At 47.2% G+C, this 15999-nt stretch overlaps 7 protein-coding genes across 7 annotated transcripts; 2 read left to right on the top strand and 5 right to left on the bottom strand.

Moving 5' to 3' along the window:
* Positions 1 to 365: 365 nt before the first annotated feature.
* Positions 366 to 1645, bottom strand: SPPG_04949 (oxalate decarboxylase family bicupin; the record flags this gene model as incomplete). Its single annotated transcript, XM_016753190.1, has 2 exons — positions 366 to 1497; positions 1556 to 1645. The coding sequence occupies 2 exons, from the start codon at positions 1643 to 1645 to the stop codon at positions 517 to 519; spliced, it is 1071 nt and encodes a 356-aa protein (XP_016607600.1). The 3' UTR covers positions 366 to 516.
* A 1527-nt stretch (positions 1646 to 3172) lies between these two features.
* On the bottom strand, positions 3173 to 6626 carry SPPG_04948 (uncharacterized protein; the record flags this gene model as incomplete). Its single annotated transcript, XM_016753189.1, has 4 exons — positions 3173 to 5562; positions 5626 to 5980; positions 6047 to 6118; positions 6189 to 6626. 4 exons carry the CDS (start codon positions 6624 to 6626, stop codon positions 3233 to 3235), a joined length of 3195 nt encoding a protein of 1064 aa, XP_016607599.1. The 3' UTR covers positions 3173 to 3232.
* A 310-nt stretch (positions 6627 to 6936) lies between these two features.
* Positions 6937 to 9360, bottom strand: SPPG_04947 (uncharacterized protein). The gene is made up of 3 exons (XM_016753188.1): positions 8568 to 9360; positions 7591 to 8501; positions 6937 to 7522 (listed from the first exon to the last, which is right to left on the bottom strand). Exons 1-3 carry the CDS (start codon positions 8982 to 8984, stop codon positions 7081 to 7083), a joined length of 1770 nt encoding a protein of 589 aa, XP_016607598.1. The 5' UTR covers positions 8985 to 9360; the 3' UTR covers positions 6937 to 7080.
* Positions 9361 to 9574: 214 nt separating this feature from the next.
* Positions 9575 to 11970, bottom strand: SPPG_04946 (tubulin beta chain). The gene is made up of 7 exons (XM_016753187.1): positions 11706 to 11970; positions 11488 to 11523; positions 11232 to 11411; positions 10938 to 11161; positions 10617 to 10870; positions 9966 to 10540; positions 9575 to 9900 (listed from the first exon to the last, which is right to left on the bottom strand). The coding sequence occupies exons 1-7, from the start codon at positions 11748 to 11750 to the stop codon at positions 9871 to 9873; spliced, it is 1344 nt and encodes a 447-aa protein (XP_016607597.1). The 5' UTR covers positions 11751 to 11970; the 3' UTR covers positions 9575 to 9870.
* A 171-nt stretch (positions 11971 to 12141) lies between these two features.
* On the top strand, positions 12142 to 13772 carry SPPG_04945 (uncharacterized protein). The gene is made up of 3 exons (XM_016753186.1): positions 12142 to 12604; positions 12685 to 13436; positions 13493 to 13772. Exons 1-3 carry the CDS (start codon positions 12184 to 12186, stop codon positions 13631 to 13633), a joined length of 1314 nt encoding a protein of 437 aa, XP_016607596.1. The 5' UTR covers positions 12142 to 12183; the 3' UTR covers positions 13634 to 13772.
* Positions 13773 to 13827: 55 nt separating this feature from the next.
* Positions 13828 to 14696, top strand: SPPG_04944 (uncharacterized protein). Its single transcript, XM_016753185.1, has 4 exons — positions 13828 to 13915; positions 13976 to 14224; positions 14301 to 14356; positions 14429 to 14696. The coding sequence occupies exons 2-4, from the start codon at positions 14019 to 14021 to the stop codon at positions 14566 to 14568; spliced, it is 402 nt and encodes a 133-aa protein (XP_016607595.1). The 5' UTR covers positions 13828 to 13915; positions 13976 to 14018; the 3' UTR covers positions 14569 to 14696.
* Positions 14628 to 15870, bottom strand: SPPG_04943 (uncharacterized protein). The gene is made up of 2 exons (XM_016753184.1): positions 15042 to 15870; positions 14628 to 14971 (listed from the first exon to the last, which is right to left on the bottom strand). Exons 1-2 carry the CDS (start codon positions 15827 to 15829, stop codon positions 14764 to 14766), a joined length of 996 nt encoding a protein of 331 aa, XP_016607594.1. The 5' UTR covers positions 15830 to 15870; the 3' UTR covers positions 14628 to 14763.
* Positions 15871 to 15999: the final 129 nt, after the last annotated feature.

Below are 15999 nucleotides of genomic sequence, written 5' to 3'. Positions count from 1 at the left end.
TGAGTCATGCACTCGAATCTTCGTGAACAGTCATACAATGTGTTGCTATGGCAATATCGCCTACGGCCTTCCGCTGTGGTGGTTTAAGCAGAAGCAATAATAGGTATCAACCACGGAAGTTTTCAAAAGATGTACGTAGCAATAGCTTTTCTCCTGCACATGGGCAAGATTTGGAAGGAGACCAAAGTGGTTGCATCATGATTGTTGCTCCAATACAGCACATGAACTGGTCTTTACCTTGTAGGGCATTGAATATCTGAATTCGTTTGGGGTCGGAATCACCGGCTCTTTCAAATGGACATGTTCTCATCGTTAACACCGGTTCGCCAAATGCTCATTTTATCTGCGACCACCATGAAATGCTACTCCTATACCATATTTGCTACATTATACAAACATGCCATCCCAATTTGCCATAATTTGCAAACTCTGCTATCCTATACCTACATTCCACTGCAATTGAGCTATTCACATATTTACTCGCAATATAGCACAATATCCCATCTACTATACCGTTCACTTGATTGGCACCTTGGTGAGGTGAAGCGCCTTTAGGAACTTCTCGCCTTCCTCCTTGTCTTGCAGATTGAGATGCTCCAAGACCATTATTGCCGGCGTTTGTGCAAGCCACTGGTCCAGCGAGAAATCCTCAAACCTGGGAGCACGGAAGATCTCGAGCATCTCCACTTCTTCGTCGCCGACATTCTCGACGTAGTGACCCATGTTCCTCGGAATGATGCCCACGTCACCCGCTTGGTATGTGGTCGTACGCGCATGGCCTTCGGATGCAAAGACGGTGACCCTGGCCTTACCCCTGATAAAGTAGGACCATTCGTCTGCGTTGGGATGCCAGTGCATCTCCCGAAGGTGATGTGGATGAATGATCACATGAGCAGCAGAGACGGTCTTGGATACTGGAAAGTTGGAGGTGTCGGTAATTCTCACCTCGCCTCCGGGGGTCTTGAGGGGCTCCTGAGCTAGCATTTGGTGTGAGAAACGGTACTTGGACGGAGTCGCATTTGGCGGCGTGCTCGGCTTGCTGGCATCGGGTACAAGACCACGGAAAATGTACTTTTCCTTCTTGGAGAGACTATCAAACAACGATGGCTCGAGGTTAAAGTTTTTTGCCAGCACTTCTTTGGGCGTGTGCGCGAGCCAGTCGGTCAGCAGGAACGTCGAGTCCTCTGAAAAGTTGCCGTCGTCAAAAATGAGCAGAAACTCGCACCCGCCTTTTCCGATTCCTTGAATAGAGTGCGGACGTCCCGTGGGAAAGTACCAGAGGTCTCCCTTCTGCAGATCTGCTTCGTACACACCTCCCTCAAGATCCAGAACAGTGATCCTGCAAGACCCTTCAAGCATGTAAGCCCACTCTGCCTCGTTGTGCCAATGAAGCTCGCGGATGGCTCCTTCATCGAGTCGCATGTTGACTCCAGCGAGCTCTACGGAGGTGGGAAGTTCTCGTACAGTAGTTTGCGTCTTCGATGCGGATGTGCGAGTCTGCAAAGGACCACTTGTAGGAAGGTAAGGTTCCCGAGTCCGTTTCAGGAGGTCGTACTAGGTCCACTGATGGTCGTTCTCGCTCATAATTGCGGGGGCCGATGATGTTGGATCCCAGCTTGCCTCGAATAGGTTCAATCGTGGTCATTTTCTATTGATTTCTGCAGTCAAGTCTTTTCCTTCAATTGACAAAGTTCAGCGACTTTATATGCCAGTCTTGTTTATTTCTTGTTTGTGAATGAGTTGCTTCAGAACAATTTGCGCTGACTAGATCGAGTCGGTCTTAAATTGCGACTCTCCACAACAACGAAGCAGTCACTTCAAGCCCAAGAAGTGTACTTAGATGATGACTGTGACCACGCAAGCTTGCGGCTTACATACGCTGAGTGCGAATTACCTTCCCCATAACAACTATCATGATTGCTTATAGAATATTGCATCTGTTTATGGAAGGACTAATTGATTCACATCGCACCTCTTGTCGCATTATGTACATCTGTTAAGGAGTGAAGCCTAATATTTGATATTGATAATTTCATTGCCTATATTGATTAAACCCTGGGTGTGGTTCTGGAGCGCATACGGTTTTTTGTCATATGGATGCTATTGAAAGATTGCTCGGTGGATAAGGAATGGGATGTGGTGGAAGGAAGCACGAGTACGCAAGATGTGAAATAATGTACCAGTCTTCTACTGTAGCTATTACCACTGGGAAAGTGTGCTTGGCCCGGAAGACGCGTCTGGACAGTCTCCATCGTCAGTATTGCAGTAGTAGCAGCCGATTTCAAAAAGGACAATTACCCACAGCGCCATATACATCGTTGGGACCAGAGCTGACAGCTAATCGTCCAAACTACGCATTGAGGTTGAATTTACTGCTCTACATTCTCGATTTGCCGGCTATGCAATCAACCTGATAGGACTATACGCAATAGCTGGAGCGTAATACAAACATCCCACATGAATGCCAGAGCTCTCAATACATTTTGCCATAGAATGATATATAAAACCTCCAGTAATTAGCCCACCATGATCTCATACAAAAACGCAAACGAAAAAACCTTAGTGTATCGTTTAATATCGTTTAATAACCCTGCCACACACACACAAGTCGCACAAACCACCTACATTCCATTCGAATCTTAACCCACAGTTTCCATGATCAAGACAATCGGCAGCCACGTGTGATATCTTTCAACATGTGTGCTTTGGTAATCTTGTCGCCGTTTGTGCCCGTGGTAAACAAAAGCCATGTTTCCGCCAGTCAACTGTTTTTTTTTTTTTGTTCAATTTTCAAATGCGCATGCGCTTGCCGTTATTTTTTATTTTTTTTTGTGGACAACGTGGTTGTACCCAGGGGTTTGTCTTTTGATCCGTGGTACCAAAAAAACACGAAAATAGATTAGCGCGAGATGGGGATGCAACATCAGATTGTAATCTTGGCAACTGCCACGAGCATCCATCTCCATGTATTGATGCGATCGTAACAGCGACAGGGTAGACTTGGGGAATGGACTGCAAAGGGATTCTTTCTGATATTTGTTCAATATACATAACACAATTGTGCGAATGGGATGGCAGAGACGTATTTGTATCAAACAATAAGCGTATAATTATGGGACTATGCAAAGCGCTTTTACTATCGGGATCATGGCGCAGGGAGTTTGTCGTCCACTTGTTTACTGTAGCAAACTTATTGTTATTATAATTACGCGAAAAGACTACCCTAGTTCTTCTATATCTCATCATCACTGGAGGCGTAATTCTGGTCACCATCACCATTTTCATCGTTATCTTTTTCGTCATCATCCTCTGCTTCACTTTCATCCATCATAACTTTCGCATTTCGCGCTCTCGGGCGTAGTGACAACGTGAATTGTTTTTCGTCATCAACATCGTCATCGGCATCTGGACTCCCTTCGTCTTCATCCTCCTCGTCTTGGTCCCCCTCCCCTTCTTCTTCGTCATCAGATTTTGTGATTTGCGCCCTTCGTCTAGCTCTTTTTGCTCTCTCATCCTCGCTAGCACTGTCATCATCTCCAAATTGCCACTCAACCCGACTTCGTCTGTCACTTTCTCCTCCAGTAAGAGTCCGTCCCGACCTCGTGGTCATAGCAGTTGCAACTGCATGATTTTTACCAAGACGACTGCTTCGTCGAGGACGAGCAGTTACTGGATCGCTGTCACTGTTGTCCACTTCATCAGTTGTTTCCTCGCCTTCAGAGTGGCTTTCGCGGGTTTGCTGACGTTCAGCCTTTCGTAGAATAGAATCAAAATCTTTCTCAGAAAGCTGAGTTGACTGCGTAGCATTGACGCGTCGTCCAGAGCGTGTTCGTTGAAATCCAGAAGCAGCTCTCTGTGGCTTCTCAATCTTTTTTCGCTCTTCCGGCTGCTGCTTTCTTACATCCTTCTGTTCTCGCTCTACTCGCTGCTGTTTTATTACATCTCGAGTCATCTGCAAGTGTTCTGCAGTTGCATTCGAGCACCACACGGCTACCCCAGAAAATGTCTTGATTTCCCCAAGGCCGTCCTTTGTCGTGTCACTTAGCATGCAGTTTCCCGTTTCAATCCATTTAGATAGGATCTCAACAATGACCTCCACACCCTCATCCCCATCATGTACCCGGTGTCTAATTTCTTGTACAGCTTCCTGTACATTCAATCCGCAACCCTTGCCAAACTTTTTGACAAGTTCCAAAACACCATCAACCATCAACCGACGGTATTCCCCTCCCCCTTGATCCAATTCTACACGGTCGACACCTTTGATCCAGTCGCCGAAAGCTTGTAAAGCATTCTCTACTCGTTTAGCAGCGACCCCTTTCCTACCTTTTACTTCAAAAACCTCGCCAGAAGGACCTAAAAATGTCTTTAATCCATTCCGTAGTTCTTTCTCCCTCAATCCATGGGAATTTAATGATCGATAAAGCTTTGTCAAAGTCGACAGGGAATCAATGTAAGAGAATTCGGTAGTGCAGGTTGCTCGGATGTGCCGCTTGGCGGCGTTGTCGGGTGGTGTGTAATATCGACTGGCCTCCACAAGATACGCTGGCGCTTTGCCTTTCCCCTTTGGGTCAAGGGACAGCACGGGTGACAATGTTCCTGGTGTGGCATCATGGTAGGCATAGGTATATTGTTCCACAAGAACACCGTATATATCGGGGTCTTTGTCATCAACTGACTCGGTGGTCCTTTTTGAATCTGGCTCTATAGCCCGATCCATCTTGTCTTCTTCGCCGTTGGTATCTTCCTGTTCGCTACGTTGACCTCTTAACTCTTGTCCCTTAACAGTCACCCACCAGTAGACGCGTCCGTCCCTATCCAAACCAGCAACTCTCATGGTATCATTCCTGAGCATTCTCTTCACCGCATCGTATCTTGACGGCCAGTTTAGATCAGCCTCTTCCAATTCTTCCACTTCCTTCTCAGCCCGGTGACATTTGTTGACCAATAGATTCCGTTGTCGGGCCAATGTTGCCGCCTCTAATCGGCGCTCGGCTTGCATCTTTCGGAGTTTATCACTTCTATCACGGTCCACCAATCGACGGAGAAAAGTTCCCCCACGGGTACTGTCAGTGGAATCCGTTCCATCTTCATCAGTAGTACCGGTTGGTGCATCGGCGCTAGCACTCTTTTCGCGTAGCTCTGCATCAATGGCCGCAATTTGTGCGTCAATTTCAGTGATTTGCTGCTCAAGTTCGGCAATATCAGATTTACGCTCCTTCTTCTTTATCGCTGAGGTCCATTTATCCTTCCGCATCTCTTGCAATCTATCATGGTTCAACTTTATCACCTCTCGAAATGCATCTGTTTCCATCACCTTTTGAGTGAGGGTTGACAATATCTTCACATGGGTGGAGGGATCCATCATGGCAATCTCTTGCGACTTTAAGGCTTGGCCGAGTGTAGAATCAGAGTGACCTTGCATGAGTTCCGCTACTCGATGTTGCAGACGGATCATGTCCACCTGTGCATGATGATCGATGGCATTCACCAAAAGACAATACATCTCCAGTAACATCTTAGAATGACTACTGGAATGACACACAGCGTCCACCATACAATCTGCAAAACATTCATTGAGCATATGCCCTTATAGCTTGCTTAGCATCATAGAACGGTGCGTACTCAGCTCCCAAGAAGTGGTATCTCCCAATCCAAAGACATCGTCACCAAACGTGCGCACAAAGTCCACAACAGCCATCAAATCCATTATCTCTCCGGGCAACAACCACCGAGTCCCAGGGATAGGGACACGTTCAAGGGATGGTAGAGGTTTACTAAAAGGTATCATCTCGGGCGCAAGGTCTTCCATAACTTTCTTTGGCTTCTTGACAAGAGCAGAAGATGCAAACGTGAGTTCGATGGGCTGGTTCGTAAGGGAGGTTGAAGAGGATGTGTTGGGGATGGGTGCCGAGATAGGAGATCCGGTCATTGGGAATTGCAGACAGGATTGCTTATAGCCGGCTTTAGCAGAAGAAGCCTATTAAAGACACAAAAGGGTTTGTCATATTACCCTCCGTGTAGCAATTTTCTAGAGTTTCCTTACCTGCGGTGCGGATAGCATCCGAGACGATGAGCAAGATCCATATGCCCCTGAAGGAGAGCCATTGGCAACCGACTGATGGAAGGGACCAATGTCAATAATGTCCAATACCCACATGAGACTCAACAAGGTAACTCAAACTCACCACTGACTCGTTCAGGTCACTCTCACCCTTGGCCCCAAAAGCCAGCAGACGCTGCTTCTTCCCCTTGTCGTCCTCTTCCGGACGTGAAACGCGACTGGAATACTTTTTACTACTGCTTCCTCCCAAAGGCTTTCTTTTTTGCTTGTTCCCAACAGGTATGACACTATCCACTTTCTTGTCCCCTTCCCTCCTCTTCTTCTCGGAACCGCCCAGTACACTCTCGGATTTTCGTTTGGACTTGCTGCTGCTGCTGCTGCTCGTGCTCAACTCTACAAAAGCTTCACTTTTGCGTGGCCGGTACGGAGTTATGTAGACCCCGGGGGAATTTTCTAGAGGTGAGACGTCTCTTGTCGGCTTCTTGGGAGTGGGTGTTTGTGCGGGGCCTATTCCATTGCGGTTTAGCCAAGCTGTGAGCGGGTTGGTTTTCGGCGCAGGCATTCCTTCCAGGTACTAAACAGGTACGTGGGGACAGAGTGTCAAAGAATGTTAACGGACTCTTGCCCAAATGCCCTTCTGGACCACTAAAACCGATGAGTCTCTCTACCCACCTTCTTTAGAACGACAAGAGTACGCAAAAAGGCAAAAAGGTAGGAGGAGGCCGAGCCGTCTGGGTGATCTTGACAGGTCGCATATTCCATTAAACTTAATCGGGAAAGATGAGCTCAATCAGGAAATATGACAAGATCCGGACAGCAAAGTCCGATTCAAAACAAACAAACAAAAACGTTTGCAAAAGCGCACGGAGCTATTAGGAAAAGCGTCAAAGGAACTATTATGTATATTATAAAATTGCACTATGTGATATATGATATGTACGAAGATAGAATGGCATTGTAAGACCTATCGTCATGAATGTCCCCAAAAGTCCAAGACACAGTCCCAGAATGCTTGCTCATTGTCCATTCTTACTCAAGTGTAATGCAGCCAGTTCCCTCCTCAGCCTCTCCATCTCATCATCCATCTCCCGCTGTCTCTGCACCATCCCATCAATATACCTGACTGTCCGATGCAGAATTTCAATTCGATTCGGTTGCTTCTTTCCTCGTCCTTTTCCACTCTTTGTATCACGTTCATCATCGTCGTCCAAGTAATCGTCATTTGACCAATTATCAAAAGGTAGGAGGGCAATCAGCTCGTCAAAGCATCCTTTGAGAAGTTCTCTTCGCCTTTTCTCCGACACTTTGTGGGGTGTCTTGACAGATGGCTTGCTGTCTGATGCAGGGGATGAAGGCAGTGGTGGGCGAGCGAGTAGTTCGGATTGTGTAGGTGTGGTGGTTACTTTTGCGGAAAGCGGGGGTGTTGGTGGTGGCGAGTCCGGTTTGCTGTGTGATGCGCTGAGGTGAGGGGGAAAAGACGTCAGTTGACGCCAGGGTAGAAGAGCAACAGCCAGGATGAAACTAACCTTGTGACAGCAGCCGTGGCAGTCTTCATCTGAGACGAAGCGGTCATGGTCGCCGGAGGCATATCAACCATGGGCAATTCCGTAGACGATGCCTGAGGATCATGTGGCTGATGGGGAGGTGTGATATAATCCAAAGAGGAGTTCACTCCTCCAGGAGGTACTCCAGAGGAAGACTCTGTTGGCCCGCCAAGCGACTCTTCCCATCCATCACTTCCATCGGTTCTAGATCGCCTACGCGGTTTCCTCGATGGTAATATGCGCGGACTTTTGAAAGTGTGTCTTTCGGACGCCATCTTTGAGCCTGCGCTTGGTTCACATGGAACCAGGGAGGGCGATGAGCCCACAACTGGTAATTGCACCGGACTAGCTGATGCAGCTGTGGCAGCGTATCCTCCGGTCATGTGCTGAGACGTTGGTGTAGCAACCGGTAGGAGTAATGGTGAATTTACCCAAACATATGGATCTCCGGAAGCAGACAACGACGGCGAAACTATCGGTAATGCCCCATGCGTCATAGCTGCATGCTGAGAAACGTACTGTTGCTGTTGATGCAAATTAGTGAGGGACACTGATCGCCGAATCAGTGCGGCATTCCGCATCGGTTGATACGTATGCCGAGGGATCTCTAGCGGAAAACGTTCACGGCTAGGAAGCGCATGTCGATGGTGAGTGTCATGACAAAGGACGCTATCTGCTGAGGGGAGGATTGGGTGAGAAGTTGGTTCTGTTGAATATGATTCATGAGGAATAACGGGCGGGGGATGAGGGCCGGTAAGGGGAGAAAGTTGATAGTGCACTGCTGGCGATGGTGGAGAGGTCATCCAGGGTTGCATGGTTGTCGTCGAGGAAGCGGGAGGAACAGGTGCATTCGATGCGTCATGGATAAAAGTGGTAGTTGGTAGGTCAGGAGACTGACAAAAGGATCCAGTTAGTTGATGTTTGGTTGGGACGATACACAACATATCAGCAGTACGCACCATCAACGTCTCCATAAAGGAGGAAGATGAATCCCACACCATATCCTGCCCCGATTCCGACTGACCTGAACCTCGATTGATATGGTGGATCGAATCTGCCATCAGTCCATCGGGTAGCTCCAAAGCGTCCAAAGATAAAGACGAGGGCTCTGGCTGGTGAGGAAAGCCCTTTCCACCATACATGTTCGCTCGATGATCCACCTCTACTCTCGTTGTCGCAGCCACATTGCCGCCGTCTCCGTCCATCAAAGCCCGAAAGAGATCCGCCGGGCTGTACGCCGTCATGTCGATTCCACTGTCGATATCCATCCTAACAGAGTCCTCACCCAAAGGCGTTGGATAGCTGTAGTGGCCCTTTGATGAATGGGTATCATAATGGTCAAAGTGCTGATGGGCGGAGTGCAGGGTATGCGGCATTGGCGGTATGTGTGACAAGCTGATAGGAGTCTCGTTCTGTACCAAAAACGAAATGTCTGCCCCCGAGAGAGATAAAGCCCAGTTCCAGCAAATGACCTGCCTACAAGCTACTCTACAAACTGTTTGTCAAAGAACAAAATCAACATGCAAAATGCTGCTAGACATTCCAAACGGAAAAACACGGACAAAACACCAACCTGTTGAACAACTATGCTGAATGGTATCAAAATGATAAAAAAAAAACACTTGTAAGGGTCAATAAAAGGATGAAACAAAACAAACTGCCGAGAAGAAATGTCTCTAGATGGGCGACAATGGACAATCCAACGAAATAAAAAAAAAAGGAACACTTGAACACTTGCAAGTGACAAAAACACGTTTTCTGACACTCTCCAAAAGGGGCGCGTCTTCTGCAAGATTAGTGTTTCCCCCCAAAAGTGTTCATTTTTTTAGCAGCAATTTACCATCAGCATATGCCTATTGTGTTTCTGCAGATTTGTTTTTTTTTTTTATTTTCATTACTAGGCGGGCAAATCCATATGCCATGTCCGCCGATGGATTCCGATTATAAACAAAGAACACTAATGCCGCATTGCAAATTAGGGTCCATTTGTTTTTTTTTATGCCTCCGTTTGTCTTCCATCGAACCATCCAGTTCATGGAAAATCATTGGCACATGTGTCGACATAATTTGTAGACCGACAATCATTCTCGTATTTCAACATGACGACAAAAAAAACACACAAACCACACGCGGACGAGCCCTGCCCGTCAGCAAAAAAAAAACAAAACAAGGGCAAATCGTTTAAAAACGACAAATTCTAATAAAGGGGTTCAAAAACAAAAACAAGCGAAATTAAAGATAAATGATGCATACTGCATCGTTTTACGCTTCAGCTTCCGCTTCACCCTCCTCCTAAGGAATGGAATATTTTGGTCATTAATTGTTACTCGCATCAAAAGTTGTGTATTTTGAATTACCTCTTCAAACTCGCCCTCTTCTTCGGCGGTTGCATCTTGGTATTGCTGGTATTCAGATACCAAGTCGTTCATGTTCGACTCGGCCTCAGTAAACTCCATCTCATCCATACCCTCACCAGTATACCAGTGAAGGAAAGCTTTTCGGCGGAACATGGCCGTGAACTGGTCAGAGATACGCTTGAACAGCTCCTGAATAGCAGTAGAGTTGCCAATAAAAGTCACGGACATCTTCAAGCCCTTGGGTGGAATGTCACAGACAGCAGTCTTGACATTGTTGGGAATCCATTCCACAAAGTAGCTAGAGTTTTTGTTCTGGACGTTCAACATTTGTTCGTCAACCTCTTTCATCGACATACGGCCACGGAACATGGCTGCAACAGTGAGGTAGCGACCATGGCGGGGGTCAGAAGCGGCCATCATGTTCTTGGCGTCAAACATTTGTTGCGTAAGCTCAGGCACAGTGAGAGCACGGTATTGCTGAGAGCCGCGGGATGTGAGAGGAGCAAAGCCGACCATGAAAAAGTGCAGACGAGGGAAGGGAACCATGTTGACAGCGAGCTTGCGAAGATCAGCATCTGAAAGGTGGAAAAAAATCGCAACTTTAGACACTGCACCAGTAGGCATACAAACAGATACCGCAGTGATACTTACTCAGCTGACCGGGGAATCGCAAGCAGGTGGTGATACCACTCATCACCGCAGAGACCAAGTGGTTCAAATCACCGTAAGTCGGAGTGGTAAGCTTGAGTGTACGGAAGCAAATATCATAAAGAGCTTCGTTGTCAATGCAAAAGGTTTCGTCAGAGTTCTCGACAAGCTGGTGGACTGATAGGGTGGCGTTGTAGGGTTCGACGACAGTGTCCGAGACCTTGGGTGAGGGCACCACAGAGAATGTGCACATCATACTAAGAGAAACAGTACATAAGTCAACTAGGAAAAGGGCGATTCTTTGCCCCAAAAAGTGATACGCACCGGTCAGGGTATTCCTCACGAATCTTGGAAATGAGCAAAGTACCCATTCCAGCACCGGTTCCACCACCCAACGAGTGGGTGATTTGGAAACCTTGGAGGCAATCACAAGATTCTGCCTCCTTTCGGACGACATCGAGAACAGAGTCTACCAGTTCGGCACCTTCTGTGTAGTGACCTTTTGCCCAGTTGTTACCCGCACCAGATTGTCCAAAGACAAAGTTGTCCTGAGATCGAGATTGATTACGAAATGATATTCACAAAATGTGCAAGCTTATTCTGATCAGTATCACTCACGGGGCGGAAAAGTTGACCAAATGGACCAGCGCGGACAGAATCCATTGTTCCGGGCTCAAGGTCGACAAGGACCGCACGAGGCACGTACTTGCCTCCAGTGGCCTCATTGTAGTACACGTTGATACGCTCCAGCTGGAGGTCAGAATCACCGTGGTATGTACCGGTGGGGTCAATGCCGTGCTATAAACAGGGAAGAAAACCGCCCTATTTAGTAGAGCAACGCCAAAGAACGCCTGTCAAAGAACGACGTACACACCTCATCGGAGATGACCTCCCAGAACTTGGCACCGATCTAGTGTCGGACAACAAGGTGTGCGCAGTCAGTGAAAACGTCCAGTTTCAGACTGCAGGGAATGCAAGAACAATCACTAGCACGGTGAGAACGGTCGGGCAGATTCAGCCGAGAAGCATACAATAGTGTGCCTATTCACGGCTGCGCTCCGACTCGCTGACCGGTAGTTCTCGTTTTCTCACCTGGTTACCGCACTGTCCAGTCTGAAGGTGAACGATTTCACGCATGATTTCAAAAAAAAGGACTGAAAAAGTGAGATTGTCGCGATAAAACGAGAGTGGGCGACGTTGGAGAGGGGTAGAATGTGGGAAGCAAGTGATGAGAGATGAGAGAAGCGGGGAGGAAAAGATGTGCCCAATATATAAGGAGCGGAGGAAAGAAAGGAGGGTCTGAAAGAATAAACCCCTCTAAAACCCCTCTGGGCACTGGGTGGGCCTTGCGATTTGCAGTCGCGCGTCGCTTTTCAGAACGCGCTGTTTCGGACTTTTCGGACTGTTCAGGTATCATCGGTTATAAGATTTTATTCTATCACGAACCTTTATTTTGAAATCTGTGAACATAAATGTATCACCTCCTGCTGACTACAATGGTGAGGGATATTGCACTTCCGCTTCGCGCAATTGTCTCAACCTGGTACAGACTACCACATGATGTTGTAAAATGTCAGAGCTCAATCTTGCCAAATACTCTGTTCGCATCCGCGATATTCTCAGCAACGCCGACCTCGATACAACCACTGCCAAAAGCGTACGAAGACAACTTGAACAAGAGTACAATGTCGACCTTTCACCGTGGAAAAAGGAGGTCGACGCATGTATTCTGGATATTCTCGATGAGCTGGAACGGGGGGATGAAAACGACGAGGTGGGCGAGATGGTGGACGAAAGCATAAAGGAGGAGAAGTCCAAAGACGAAGTAAAAGAGGAGCAAAAGGTCAAGCAGGAGGACTTGAAAACATTTTTGTCACCGCCCCCTGACAAGCCGGTACCAGTGAAGCGGAAAAATGGAGCAGATGTCAATGGATCGAGGAAAAAGGTAAAGTCAGAAGACTTTGTGTTCTCGGACGAGGATGAGTTGGAAGGTGAGACAGGTCCCTGGAGAAATCGTCCGCCGACCTGCACACAAATCATTAGATGCTGACCCATTGGCATTATAACACAGAGTCTTTGGAAGCAACAGCAGGAGATGAAGAGCTCGCACGACAATTGCAAAGAGAGGAAGATACCGCAAATCGACGCACCCGAAGGTCCGGTACTGCGTCAACACCCTCCACGAAGAAAAAGTCTACCGCAAAACGAGCATCATCGAAACCTTCCGCTTTTACCCGTCCTGTTGTCCTGAGTCCCGCGCTCTCTACCTTTGTTGGCGGTGCAACTGAGATGCCTCGTCATACAGTCGTCAAATTACTCTGGGCTTACATCAAAGAACATGACCTGCAAGATCCAAATGACAAGCGATATATCCTAGTAGACGACGCCCTCCGGCCAGTGTTTGGATCTAGACAACGTGTTGGAATGTTTGGAATGAATAAGATTCTGTCCAAGCACATGATGAAGAGTGATGAGGTTGTGGGCGGACGAACTTTTGGGAGCGTGGAGGACGACGATGACCTCTGTGATTCTGAGGTTGAAAAGGTCAAATCGCCAAAACCAAGAGCGAAAAAGGCGCGAAAATCGGGCAATGGATTAGCGCGAACAAACAATGCCTTCCATCGGCCTTGGTTGTTAAGTCCGGAGCTGGCGGCATTGCTAGGCAAGTCTGAATTGCCCAGGCCCCAAGTAGTCAAAGGCATTTGGGATTATGTCAAAGGCAACGACTTGCAGGACCCTAGCAATCGCAAATTTATTCTGTGCGATGCGGCCCTGCAAAAAGTTTTCAAGACGGACAGAGTCAGCGGCTTTGGCATGAACTCTGTAAGGTCCAATGGGTTCTGAGCTGTGGATTCAAAACTGATCCGTTTTTCTTACAGTTATTAAGCCAACATCTCATGAAGAAGGAAATCGCTGACTCTTCAGATCAAAAAGAGGAAATGGCTGAAGATGATCCAGAGAAATCGGTTAAAACCGAGGATGATCTGTCTGATGAGTACAGCAGCATATCTGATGGATAGCGTTTAATCGCTAATGTATACCTATGGGAATTGGACTTCCCATGTATGAGTCTTTGCCAAATTTTTGGCTTTATAGATATGTAGCTCTCTTGCCCATATCGTTTTCTAGTTTTCAAATACCACATCATATCACAAACCATTCGGTGGCTTAGTTCACGTTGTGGTCATCATGGCCGCGCAAGGTCTGTTCAGCTTTTATCTTGTAACGTCCTGCAGCCATCTACACCTGACATTTCCGCAAGAACTTTTGCGTAGGCTCTCAGTAGCAGATTCAATATTAAAGTGAGCTAAAGTGGGCTCTAATCCACTGGTCCTTATCATTTACAAATATCATGTACGTAGATTTATCATCCCAACGCTTCCAGTCTGCGACACCAAACAAAGAATGGCGGGAATGAAAACAATAATAGGCCTAGCCTTCCTCCTGGCAACGGGCATACTTCTCGTCATCCTCTCTTGTGCTCTATATGAGAACTGGCTGCCACTGTTGGTTGTGTTGACGTACGTGCTCGCTCCCATACCTAATATGCTATGTCAGAGGATTGCGCAAGGTGGGGGTAGAGATATATGGGCGGACTCCTCGGATCATAGGTGCGTTTTCGTTCTTTAAAGTTGCCTAAATCTGTATTGGCCTCATTATTGATCGTTGTGTGTGGTCTTTCCCTAGAGGTATTTTGGAGGCCGGATACTTTATTACAGCCTTTTTCGTAGTTTCCGGTTTTGGTAAGTCAACAGTGATGTTATTGCTTTTGCCAATGTCTGTCGGTGACCAATTGGTGTATTGGTATATTCCAGGTCTTCCCGTGGTTCTAGCACATGCAAACAAGATTGCTTTCGAAGCCATGATACTGTCCTTTACGGGAGGATTGTTGGTTTATGGCACAATTCTGGGCTATGTACATTTCTTTGTGACTGTTGAAGAGCCTTATTTTTAGATGCTGTTGCAATACTGTGTATCGGTGTACGTGCCCTTCTTCCATGTACTGTCCAGCGGGTTTTACTTCTCAGCAAATACCTTGCTACTGTGTCGAATACTGTCAAGATCACTCACAAAGAAATTTGCATTGAATGCTACTAACTTAATTATGCTACAAATATATACACGAAGGCAACCAAGACGAGGCTATCCGCTATCCAAACAGTCGTCTTCCTCTTTTTGGGGCCTTTTCAGTTTTTCCAGCTTCTTTATCTTTTTCCATCTTTCGGGTAGCAGCCATCAAGTTTGAAATGTATTGATGAAGTACCTGGTTTTCGGAATGCTGTTTTGAGTACTCTGATTTCGAAGTAACCACTCGGTTGACTTTTGTTCGGAGGCCTTTTTGTAGTTGGACAACTTGCCTACACATCGGCGCATTTTTAGCAAGTGAGAAAATGAATATAAACACTCGAACGTTCATGCTAGACTTACCGTATAAGGGCTTCTGCGTCCGCATCCCGTTCCAGCATTGACGGTTCGGCAGCCAATGCGGCTCCAAATGTGGTTCTCGACATGTCTTCCACTAATTCCTGCTTTATAGCCATTTCTACACTATTCACATCCCTTCTAACTACTTCGTCCGCTTGTTTTGCTTTGTTATCAACATCGCCAGATAGGAAGGCCAATAGGTCATCTGCACTTCCCGAAACCTGCTTCGTTGGTTGATCGGCCGCAGTGGCACTTGTACTGGAAGCCAGTAAATCCCATGGATCGTCATTGGGGGTTTCATTCAGAATTGATCCCGATGTTGCTATTACAGGTATGCTTCCGTGAGCGGCTTGCCATGCCTCTTCCGCTGATACGACTCTAGATGAGCTCCCTCGCGAGCTGTCCTCAATCCCAGATGATTTCGTCCGTCCCACCACCTCATTTTCTGTAGTCTCTTCCAAATCATGTTCCTCTGACATATCCACCGGCTCTGCATGAAAGTTCCCCAATATTCCGATATCACCGGCACTTGTATCAACGCCATCTGTCCAAGGGTTCCCTAATGCTGACTTTGGTGAAGTGGGGCTCCCGGGAGGAGGAGTGGGCAGTGAGGAAACTCGTGGGGGAAGTGCGACTGGTTTCTTTGGGGGTTCTACGGGTGTCAGGGCGGCGGGTGCTACCCATGGGTTTTCGAGTTCTTCAAGCTTTTTCTCACGGTATGAGTACTGCTCATCATCTGAGGACTCTCCTTCCCAAAAGTCGGTAGCTCTTCTTGTACGGGTTCGAGGCATGCTGTGTTAAATGTCTTTCCAATATTCAAGCCAAGTGACAAGAGTCTTGCCTCAACACAGGAACGGAGCATGTGACTAAGCCAACCTTGACGTTTCAGGCGCGATCTTGTAAGTTCAAGGTTTTTGTTGCCCAGAGATCATGCTCTGTGGTTTTGCATGACACTTTCCGG

Source organism: Spizellomyces punctatus (assembly GCF_000182565.1).
Source record: "Spizellomyces punctatus DAOM BR117 chromosome Unknown supercont1.8, whole genome shotgun sequence".
Classification (NCBI taxonomy): domain Eukaryota; kingdom Fungi; phylum Chytridiomycota; class Chytridiomycetes; order Spizellomycetales; family Spizellomycetaceae; genus Spizellomyces; species Spizellomyces punctatus.
Note: the sequence above shows the minus strand (reverse complement) of the source record. Positions and strands in the feature narration are given on the sequence as shown.